The 12,088-nt window shown below is 36.8% G+C and overlaps 1 protein-coding gene across 2 annotated transcripts; it reads left to right on the top strand.

Annotated features, from left to right (window-relative positions):
• The first annotated feature begins 129 nt into the window (after positions 1–129).
• Positions 130–6,562, top strand: LOC110723392. 2 transcript variants are annotated; one of them, XR_002511719.1, is made up of 7 exons: positions 130–472; positions 584–669; positions 2,046–2,123; positions 2,242–2,319; positions 2,419–3,035; positions 5,148–5,251; positions 6,529–6,562. XR_002511719.1 is itself a non-coding variant. In XM_021902740.1 (6 exons), exons 1-5 carry the CDS (start codon positions 466–468, stop codon positions 2,485–2,487), a joined length of 318 nt encoding a protein of 105 aa, XP_021758432.1. In that variant the 5' UTR covers positions 139–465; the 3' UTR covers positions 2,488–3,035; positions 5,148–5,651. The 2 variants fall into 2 exon arrangements, 1 of the variants encoding a protein (XP_021758432.1); XM_021902740.1 differs by lacking the exon at positions 6,529–6,562 and having other exon boundaries at positions 139–472; positions 5,148–5,651.
• The last annotated feature ends 5,526 nt before the right edge of the window (positions 6,563–12,088 follow it).

Genomic DNA, 12,088 nt, shown 5'->3' with positions numbered 1-12,088 from the left:
AATGTAATAAAATCATGTGTAAGTGTATAACAAATAAAACACGCCACATTAAAATATTGGAAGCAATCTCGCATGCATGCATGCATGATACAAGAAATAATCAAAATAATCCTAACATGATACTAGTAAGAGTAGTGATAGACACTACCAGGTATGGGCTCGTTGGGCCATACCAGGGGAAAAATTGTAATTTCCGCGCATTGACTAAAGAAATTACCAAGCAGTAAATTTTTTTTCTCATTCCAAAAAACCACTCCTATTCTATCGGAAAACCTCTTCCCTCTTTCATCTTCCCTCTTTCTCTCTAGCTCCTTGTGTTTTCCTCTTTGTTCGTCCCTGTTTCTCATCGAACCGCCTCGACATCGGAAAAAGTTGTTGAATTTCCAACAAAATTCGCTTCTTAATCTTATTGTGGAAAAAGCTTGTTGAATTTTATACCCAAATTCGGTGTTTAGGGTTTGTACTATGTCAGGTAATGATAATTGTTTGACTTAATTTTGAAATTTAAAGTGTATTTTGTTTTCAGTTACAATTAGGGGTTTTCTATTCTGGTTTGTTTGATAATTGCGAAATGGGGTTGTAGGCGGTGGTCGAAGAGGTCCTCAGAGAGGAGGTGGTCGTAGAGGAGGTGCTAGCAGAGGAGGTGCTCGTAGTGGCGATGTAGAAGAGGTACTTACTCTTGATTTTGGAAATTTGGGTGTGTATCTTTGATTTAATTTGTAGTTAGGGGGTAGTTAGGGGTAGCTTAAACGTGGGGGTATAGTTTTTTGATTCAATTACAAGTGTGTACTTTTTGTGCAATTACAAGTGTGAATTATTACTTTTGAATTGTCTTGGATCAGAGATAATAAGTTTTGATTTGATTGTAGGAATTTTGGGGTATAGTTAGAACTATGAAGTTAGATAAGTACTTAGTCATATGCATGTAACTTTGATATTTTTTTATGAATCTTATATAATTACTTAGATGATTATGAATCTTATATAGTTGGTAGTCATATGCTAGTAATTTAGATGACTTTGATGAATCTTTTATATTAACTTAGGTAATTATGAATCTTATATAGTAAAGTGGAGACGTAAATGGAGCATTGTTTTCAGGTGCCCTTGTAATCTTATATAATAGCTTAGATGATTATTTTGTTTTAGAAAGCTTACAATTGATGATGGAGAGTATTTTGAGGCTTTAGATAACCCGGATAGTCGGTATAGTTAACTGCACTCTAGTTTATAACCCGGATAGTCAGTATAGTTAACTGCAATCTATCCATTTCTTCTCCGAGTTAAAAGATATCCTATAACTCAATATATTACAATTAAGAATTTGTCCAACTTCCAAATTTCTAATACTTAGTCTTGGCTTTTAATATTGTTCATAAATAGATTATTAGCTGCAGTTATGGTTCACTATGTCCATTAGACACCTGGCCACTGTTTTAAGAACATGAACATTCAATATGATTTTCTGGTTATTTAGAGTAGGTGCATATTGATGCAACAGGATTTGGCTACTGTAGTATTTGTTTAGCTCTTGTATATTTGCTTAGCTCTTATTCTAGTGGAAGATAGTTGCATGGCATCTGATGAATAATTTTATTTAATTCTCTACAGTGTTGGTGGTGATTACGACTCTTAATTCTTTATTTACTTGATCCTACATCAACATTAACATTTGACTTTCCCATGATATCCCAATAATTAATGGATGACAATTATATGCACCTTTAAAAAGTAGTCATTCATATTAATTTCGGGTGTGCTGCCATCAGGGGTCTTTTGAAACATCTCTATGTTGATTTTGGGAACGCTGTAATAATAAACATTAAGAATGAAACCTTTGATTTAACAAGTGCTTATCTAATTATTTGGGTTTTGGTTTCTTATCCATTGCTTACCTCTGACAATTTCTTATCTGTTTGAGTTATTCTTCTCATGTCTCTGTCTCTATGGTTCCTTTGTGTGTTGGTTTTACACATTGTCTATCCATTTTTGATATGTTTTGTTCAATTCAAATGACTGAACTTCTTTATAATATGTTGTACAAGGTTGTGATTGAAACATCAGCGGGTAATGATGCAAGTGACGGGTGTCGCCCTCGTAAAGTGAGTGCGGATGTGTTTAGGGTGAGTTTTTCATTGTCAGTTGCTGTAGATGTATATGTTGTTATCTCCCTTTGTGGTTTGTATTGTAATTTGAGCCCTATTTTCAGGTTACTCAATATAAACCGTTTTGTTTTTGTAGGACAATTCTCTTAGCGAGGGTGGGAAGATGAAGGAACTCGGCACAGTAATTGAAAGATGCTCTATGGAATTGAAATGGGTATTTGGACTCACTAAGTTTGTTTGTCTTAAGTTTAATTATTTGGAATTAGTAAATTATTATTATTAGGTTTTGTTACGGTTTAACTTGTGTGTGCAGCCTGAAAATGTTAATTGCCGTGTAGAGAGTTTTGGTGCAACAATAAGCAAATTTGATGAAGATAAATGAAAGTTAGTGAAGGAAATGAGTTTTGCTGGACTGTATGCCCTTGTTGACAGGCAGCTTCCACGGGAATTATGTTATTGGCTTGCGACACGGGTGGATGTGAACTCTAGGTCTATGGTTACCATAGATGGCAAAGAGTTTGGGTTTAGCCCCATTCAAGTTCATTGGGTTCTTGGTATTCCGATGGGAAAGAAGCCGGTACCCAAGAAAGCCACCGAAAAAATGAGTTTTATGCTAGACTGTGTACGCAATAGGTACAACAAAACTACACCCAGTTTGGTGGAAGGAATTCCTAGGCAAAGCCTTGTTGAAGCAGTTGAAGGTCCATTAGATTTCAAGATTGCCTTTTTGCTCCTTGCTATAGTTGATATACTGTGTCCTACAACAAGCCAAAGGTTATGCCCCCCGTTTTTACCTGCAGCGTTTGAAAGTCCTATGACTGGTGCTCCTTAGTAATCGACCAGCTTATGCATGCTATAGGAAGCTTTGCCAGGAGGTTCTACCCAATGGGTTATTCCAAAAGTTGTGGAGGGTGCACAATATTTCTTGCGGTATATTTCCTTACTAATCAATCATTATATTGTTCTTTTTTATTTTTTTTAAACATTTGGGTTGTCTTTTATTTTAAATGAATTTTATGTTGTAGATCTTTTACCTAGATCGATTTTAATCCCCAAACTCCTCATACGCTATCCTACTCCGGGCATCAACCCACATCACATTGGTCAACCTACCATCATCATCTAGCCTATACTTGTGAAAAAAGTTCTGATTATCGGCACTCATCTTATCGAAATAGGCAAGCATTGCATTTGCATCACCGCCACTCATCTTCAACTTCTTCTCCTTAGCTAGAACATTCCTTAAGTCTCTTTCGGTGATGGCCATGTTCTCAACTTCGCCCCTCTCTTTTGCCAAACTACGATGTACTTGCGTCACTTTTCTCCCTGCACTGCAATCATTAAAGAGCTCCTCTTAACCACACTAGTTATTTCATCTTGCCGAAAACATTTAAATATATCTCGACTTCCGTGGAGTAGAATTATGATTCACATGCTCTACGACTGCCTTCCTAACTTCCCATGAACCATCATGCTTACAAATTGCCCTCATTTGCACAAGACAACCACATTTCTTCGTCTTCCTACGATTTAGCTGCAAACTTAAACCACCACCATAAACCCTTTTCCCATTAACTTTTCGTCTTAGGTCAGGATGACCAGCACATTCACATCTCCATATGTAACTCCTCAACTTAGTATTATCAATTCTACCATTCCTAATTTTGTAATTACCAGCTGCACGTAAAACTCCAAAACCTTGCTGCTTCCCGTACTGCCTGCAGAATTTGTCTGCCTCCTGCCAAATACTAAAAACCATACCTACTTCATAGTGGTTCAGTTTATCTTCAATTTGTCCTTCTTCATTCTCAACCACACAACGTAAAGGAGTACAAAAGCCCTCCTCCAAACCATGCTCCAAATTATCTACAACTAAAGCAATAGGGGTTGATAACAACTCCACCTGCCAACAAAAGACAACACATTCAACTATAAATGCTCTAATTACGAAGTCTACAAATAAAACTGCCCACAAAACAACTTTGACATGTACAACGTACTACAATAACCAAAATACATACACTAGACTACTAACGAAAAAAAAAAAAAAAAAAAAAAAAAAAAAAAAAAAAAAAAAAAGCTCAACTAATTATACCTCTTCAATTTGTCCTTCTTTCTCAACCACACAACGTAAAGGAGTACAAAAGACCTCCTCCAAACCATGCTCCAAATGGTTGAAATCATCTACTGAAGCAATAAGGGTTGATAACAGCTCCAACTACCAATAAAAAACATTACATTCAACTACAAATGCTCTAATGAGGAAGTCTACAAATCAAATTGCGCAAAAAACAACTGACATGTAGAACATACTACAATAAACAAAATACACCAAACTACTATCAAAGCACACAGCTAATTATACCTCCTCAAGTTCTTCCTCATGCGACACAACCTCATTTTCTATATAAGCTTGTTCCATTTCTGTATAAGAATCTTCCATTTCTACAAACAAAACATAACACAGCCATGTGACTTCAATAATTCAAGGAAATTTGTAATAACACAAGTTCGTGATTTAAGCTCCATATCAAACCAAACAAATATACCAACTCCAATTCATATATTAATGTCAAAATACAAACCAAAGGAATTATACAAACTTGAATTCACAAATTAACCCCACCAAATTCAAGGAAATTTCTAATGGGCTTAACAAGTTCAACGCAAAATTCAACAGCTATTAAAAATGGGCTTCAAATTCAACAACTTCCTTCACATACTCCTCATAATGCATTACATTAATTTTCAAATAAAAATAACAAATTAAACATTAAGGGATGAATTCACAAATTATTGTAAAAAAGCAGTAATTAATTATATACTTCAACAAGACTACGAAGAAATTGAAAAGAACACTACCCAATCCCACCGATAAATGACATTCCACTTATACTACTCAAAAGGAGTAACTATAACCCAACCAACAATTCAGTTAATAGCATTTCAATTAACAACAAAACCCTAAAAATCATAAGAACAATTCACCTGACAATTAAGGGAGAGCTACACCTCTTGACGGACGATCTCTTCTTGTTACAGTTGACAGGTTGCAGAGCCAGATCTACTCGGATTTTCTTCGATAAAGTTAAGCGGTTTTCCGGCCTTCAGAAAACCTTTGGCGCGAGTTGGATGTTTTTTAGCGGGTTCTGCTTTTACCCCCATTGCTATCACTTTTACTTATTTTAATTCTTTTTAGCTTTAAAAAATATAAAAAATAATTTTTTATTATCGTATGGGCTGGGCTTATCCCATACCAGGTAGTGAATAATACTTACTCATACTAGTAAGCAAAGAAACAAAAATAAGTACAGTAAATAAAACCAAAAAAATTAAATATTCTCTCCAAATGAAAGCCCAACAAAAATAATTCTAATTGCTTTTATTTTATTATTTTTATTATTGAACTTACAAACGATTTTTTTTTTTTATTTTTTTTTTTATTGTCTCTCTTGGATTTTGCCTTCACACCTTAGTTAAAAAATTAAAGATTGAACCTTAGGGTCTTCTTTTTGACTTTGAATTACTTGAATAAGATTAGAAATAAAGCTAAGAATAATAATTAATATATATATATATATATATATATATATATATATATATATATATATATATATATATATATATAGTGTACACACCTAAAAATGTCTCCCCAAAACCAAACCCGATGATGAACAACCTTTCACCGCCACTATTGATCGGGTTTAGTATTTAATCCCGAGAGTGCTTAAAAAATCGTACTTTATTAAATTCATATTTTTGAACAGTCCATGGATTAGTCTTGATGTTTGGTAAAAGTATAGTTTTAATTTCAGCCCAAACTTATTAATTAATTTTTAGCCCAAACCTTTTTTATTTTATCGTTTTATTATTTATTTTTGGCCCAAACCCTTTATTTATTTTTATTTAATTATTTTCTTATTTTAGCCCGAATAGTAAAAAGTCAGAAAAGGCCCGAAATTATCAATCGACACTTAAAATGCCGAAGGAAATTATGGTTAAAAATGTATTTAGACGGAAAAACAGGCTGGAATTTCCCGCGCCACGGCAGGTACCTACCGTGTCACGGGAATCCTTCCCGTCTGACGATGGGACTTCCCGTGACACGGGAGGTTTGCCGTGACACGGGACATTCCGTGTCTTTTCCGCGTAAACCCTTAACGCGTTTTTTATCCCGTTTTCTGAAAATTTCCCGCGTCACACCAAAAATGTACCATATCACGGGAAAGTGTACCGTCTGACGGTGGAGCTTCCCGTGTCACGGTACAGTTTGACCGTGTCACGGGATACTTTTTTAGGCTTTTTATCATTTTAGGGTTCCGTGTGCTCCCTCAGCACATTTTCCTTATAAATACCCCCTCATTTCTGATGAACGGGGCACCGAGTAATTCTCTAATTTTATTTTCTCTCTTCTATGATTTAGCCTAAACACTAGCCTACCCTTCTCTACTTCAAAATTTATTCTTCAAGTACTCAAAGGAGTCCATATTTTATTCGAGGTTCTGTCCTTAAACCAAGGCGTGAAAGGTAGAACTGTTTGAGGGTTTGACCCCAAATCAACTTTATTTTATTTATTTTAATTTAATCATCGTTTTATTATTTCCTTGAAGTTACTAACTCGTTTATTATTTTGTAGTTGCAAACAAACAGAATCGAAGTAAGGATCATGCTCCTTTTATTTCTATTATTTTTCTAACGATTTTATGTTGTTGGAATTGTGATTAATTTGGTTTTAATATTAATTTATTCTATTATTGATCACCGTATTGCATGTTAAAGGGAATATGTAATTGAAAATCACGCCTAATAAGATAATTTGGACAACCGGTTTAGGATCCTTTTAATCTTATTATTAATTGAAGTGATCACAATATTTTATAATTATGTTGCATTAATATTCAACCAATTTAGCTAAATAATAGTTTGGAACGAATTGAATATTTTGTTTGTATGCCTTTGAGATCACAGGAATGCTTTTCAATATAAGAATCGAGTAGAGGCCAATACGGGTGAATGTGACTCCATGACTCACTTCGTACCATCATCCCCGATCCTCCTTTCGTGGTTCCGAACCATATGGAGTTAGTAATCTCATGGATTATAAATGGGGTGTAACCTTCACGGGTCAATCGTTGTTGCCTATCGTTGTCCCTTATCGTGGTTGCCTTTTTATGATCCGTGAACGGTTTACAAGTTCCTTAAAAACTTGTTGGCGGCTCCCAACTTTCCTTGTCCCTAATCGTATTATGTCAATTCCTACTTCCTATGAGTTCCAAGCATATTCACCACATGCTTTTTAACGTAGGCGCACTTCGAGCGACGCCTACAATTTGGCGACTCCACTGGGGAGAATTCTTAATTATTTATCGATTTGAGTGATCGATATTTAATTAAGATGAGTGGATGAGACTTGAAAGATTCTTGAAAAAATATTCCTGTGATTAATTTGGCATTTTTGCATCGGCATAGACGTTTTAACGTCGCATTCAGGTCTGTCCCGTAGGAAAAATTGGATAACTTGGTTGCACGCGAAGGAAAACAGGGCACTAGTCAGATCTTCTGACTGCCTTGCCACGGCAGAATCTGCCGTGTCACGGGAATTTTTTCCGTGTCATGGCAGTCCTAAAATCAGTCCGGTGGCTTATTTTCTTTCCTCACAGTCGACTTCCTTCGATTTTTCTGAAAAAACGTATGTGTTTTACATGCGTCTTAGCCCCGGGGGATTTAAGCTCTATCGACCGAAAAAACGCTCATGGCAATAAGGGTTCATCCGAGTTATTAAATCCACCCAAACCATGGAGTCGAGTTCGATTTCATCAAGAACTCGCGGAGCCGCCCGTTGGCATACACCCTCAAGGGAGGCTGCCTTGCTAACGCGTCCAAACTCTTAACCATGGTACCCTTTTGACACCCAAAGCTTGACCAATAGTTGAACATAGAACTTGACCTTAGGTTGCGAACTATCCTTTGCATCATTGTGCCTACATGTTTTATGTTTGGTCGTTTTGATCCTAACCTTAACGATCTTTCTTTGTCTATGGTGGATTTTTTTTATGACTAACGATTGCCAATGGACCGTATTCACTTAGTAATTAGCAACAAAAAAAAAAAATTGTCGTGTCACGGTACAGCGCACCGTCTGACGGTGTGCCGTACCGTGGCACGGGAAAGTTCACCGTGTCACGGCAATTTCCACCGTGACACGGTGGATTTTCCAAAATAAAAAAAAAACAAAAAAAATTGTCGTGTCACGGTACAGTGCATCGTCTGACTGTGTGTCGTACCGTGGCACGGGAATGTTTACCGTGGCACGGGAAAGTTCACCGTGTCACGACAATTTCCACCGTGACACGGTGGATTTTCCAAAAAAAAAATAAAAAAATAAAAAAATAATAAAAAATTGTCATGTCACGGTACAGTGCACCGTCTGACGGTGTACCGTACCGTGGCACGGGAATGCCCATCATGGCACGGAAAAAAAAAAAAAAAAACCGCGTCAGTCAAGTCTTCCGTGTTAATTTGGTCCTCGCGTCAGTCATTTTGGTTATTGTTCACATGTCTAGCCATACGATTATACCCCGAGTCTTATGACATCACTTAGTCACTCACGAGTCAAGTATAGTCCACACACTTTCTTTATGTTCCGACTCGAGTCATGCACCAGGTCGTTTATGATCGTATATTAGGTTCATGCACCCTTTTTTCGTCATAATAAAAAATGAGTGGAGTTTTCTCACCTGTTTTCAAATGTCTAATTTTTTTCCTTCCATTCCTATCTTGAGCAATGAGTCAAACAATTAAGTGAATTATTTTATTTCACAGTACTTGGTCAAGGAACAGGGATAGATCAATACGGTTCGAGCCATTACCGCAACAATCTCTCAGATCTAATAGGCATTCAAAGAGAACTTTGTCATCTCCGTTACTCATCACCTTTCAATGGCCACTAAAGAAGACATTGAGAACATCAACAAATCCATTGAGGCACTGTCTTCCATGATGCAAACCCTTACCACTAGGGTCACTACCATGGAACAAAACAAGGTCACTGTTTCCACCCTTGACATACTGAAGGAACAAATGAGTAAGATCTCTGAGGATTTCACTTATGTGGAACGGCCTCCCACTCCTTTGGATGTGAAGGATAGACTACCTGAAAAGTTCTCCACTACTGATATTCCAAAGTTCAAGCCTACTGACAATCCAATATTCCATTTGAAGGCGTTCTCTACAACCATGGCTCTTAAGGGATTGGACGTAACACTCTTCCCTACGGTGTTCCCTCTCTCCTTAGAACATGTTTGCCAACAATGGTTTTATTCCTTAGATGCCAAGCATACTGCGACTTGGCAAGATGTCACCGGAAGTTTCATGAATCGTTACAAGTGTAAAATTCAAACTAAAACTTCTGAACGTGAACTTTCCATTCTCAAACAGAAAGAGAATGAAGGCTTCACCGCTTACCTGAACAGGAGGAGGGAAACAACTTCACTCTTGGTAGATCCTCCCAAAGAAAGAGAGATGGTTTGCCTCTTTATTCAAAATCTGACTCATAAATATAGGGAACATCTCAAATTTCTTCCACTGAACACTTTCGAAGCTGTATACGACATCGGCATCAATATCGAGAATGAGCTAATAAAGACTGCTGGTAGTAATAATAATAACACTTGGAAAAACAAGAAGAACGACCATCCTTCTTTTTCGTCTTCTAAGCACGAAAATACTACCAACAATATAAGCCAAGTTGATCTCAATGAAGTGTTAGCTCTTGATACTCCATTGCCCAAGAAGAAAAGAACTTACACTCCTTTAGGAATGACTTATGATGCGGCCTTTGATCGCCTTTACAGTCAAGGCTTGATCACACCTATTGGTCCATTTATAGAGCAAAACCTGAAGAAAGGAGCGCCAAATGGAATCCCAATGTCCATTGCAAGTACCATCAAGGAAGGGGTCACACTACGGAGCAATGTTGGAATTTGAAGGACGTCATTCAAGACTTGATGGATGCAAACAAACTTCCTGTCCCTCCAGGCGATAAGAAGTAATGAATACAGGGCACACAGATCCTTCGTGCAAGATTTCATGATTTCTTTCTTTATCATTCTTCTCCATTCCCCCATTCATGTCTAGCATAGGTTTTCCACTTTGATTTTTTTTATATATTTCATGTGTTTCGTTCACCTTTTCCATTAATAAAATGAGCAATTTTCCTTTACATCTCGATCATAGAATTTTCCATTCATTCATTCATTCATTCTCAATTAAAAAAAAAAAAATCAATTACCGAACTAAACCCAAGGTACACCAATTACTTGAGGCACCTTTGCAACCATGTCATTCCCTGTTAACCATTCAATCACATTCCATTTCTTCAGCAACCATTTTGAGCCTCGTCTAACGCTTGGCCTTCATTTCTTCAACCCACATTCACTTAACCCTGGGATTGGAAGATGTGTAATTGTATAACATTCAAAAAGCAAGTAAAAAAAAAAAAAAAAAAAAGCAGCAAAGCAACAATAAAACAATGTCTAAAGGCAAGTGTTCCAATGTCTTTGATATGAACACGTCTCAAATTGTGTCTCTCATCGAGTGCTCGGTACCGTGCCTGAGAAACATGAATGCTAAGTGAGTGATGGACCGCATGATCTGAGATTGCCTACATTGATTCAAAAGAATGAAAAAAAAAGTTCAAAGCAAAAAAAAAATGTTGAAAATAAACTTGCAAAATTCAAAATTTTCAAATACACAATTGCATATCTTGGGGATTCTCTCGGGTCTTGAGCCTTTTACCCCTTTCTTCCTTAAACAATCAACTTAACCACATTACAACCCTTGAAAGACCTATTTGAGGTGTACATACACTTGTGCAAAGTTCGGTTAGAGCTACATTCGGCCTGATTCCTAACGGATACGTAGGCAACCTCACATCGAGGTGCGGCCACATTCATATTCATATCCATGCATGATCGAGTCAAAGAATATCCAATGCTTATCCCTACCCATTTAGAGCTAGACTTGGGGGCTTGAACCCAAATCACATTAGCTTACCCAGCCTGAAGAGTCGTCATCTTTAACTCTTCTCACATCTCTTTCCATCGCTATAACCCTTGCAGCCAGCCTTAGTATCACATTCACACACTTCACTCACACATCCATATCCATATCAATCATCCTTCCCTTTAAGAGCTCTTTATCATGAAATCTTGTTTCAACACTGTGCATGTTTCATCATATTTAAAGATAACATTCAGCAGAAGAAACATTGTATACTTGCTTAGCTTCTTGACCTGAGCAATGTTCATTGTTTCGCATAATGTGCTAAGAAACATTTATATATCAATGACTTTTAATCATACAAAGCATATCGTGCTTAGCTCCTTGACCTAAGCAACGTTCATTATGCAATAATCACTATACGTGCTTAGCTTCCAGACCTAAGTGACGTTCAAAATCGCTTCTTTACACCATATATGATACTTAGCTCCATGACTTAAGTTCATTCATCTATCGTGTCACATGATGTAATTGTCCTTAGCCTCCTGGCCTAAGAACATGCATCATGCATACATTATTTTCAGGACAAACAATTCAATCCATACGAATCATTTCGTCTTGCTCAAGGAGGAAGTTCAAAACTTCTCTCCCTTTTCATTATTTTATTTTGGGGAAGTTCAAAAAACTTTTTCCAAGTTTTCATCGAAGGAAGTTCGAAAATAAAAGTTCAGTTTTCACATCTTTCTTTTTCGGGAGAAAGTCGGTACCCTCCACTCATGACAAAAGTTGACGGAAAATTTTTGCTTTTGCATCTTCGTTTGCTTGTGTCTGTACACACACATATACACACACACACTCACAAGTCATACACATGTCATGTCACATCAAGTCAAACTTGGTCAAGTTAGTGGTCAAGTCAATCACAGTATATACGAGTCCATTGGCAAATTTATTTTTGCAGGTCTTATCTACAACCCACATCC

Source organism: Chenopodium quinoa, unplaced genomic scaffold (genome assembly GCF_001683475.1).
Source record: "Chenopodium quinoa cultivar QQ74 unplaced genomic scaffold, ASM168347v1, whole genome shotgun sequence".
NCBI lineage: Eukaryota > Viridiplantae > Streptophyta > Magnoliopsida > Caryophyllales > Amaranthaceae > Chenopodium > Chenopodium quinoa.
This window is presented reverse-complemented; position numbering and strand designations above follow the sequence as displayed.

Excerpts from the sequence above, each read along its gene's own strand:
- LOC110723392 (XM_021902740.1), top strand. Across the intron at positions 2,124-2,241 it reads TGAGTGCGGATGTGTTTAGG|GACAATTCTCTTAGCGAGGG; the intron begins GTGAGTTTTTCA and ends TTGTTTTTGTAG. Across the intron at positions 2,320-2,418 it reads GCTCTATGGAATTGAAATGG|CCTGAAAATGTTAATTGCCG; the intron begins GTATTTGGACTC and ends TTGTGTGTGCAG.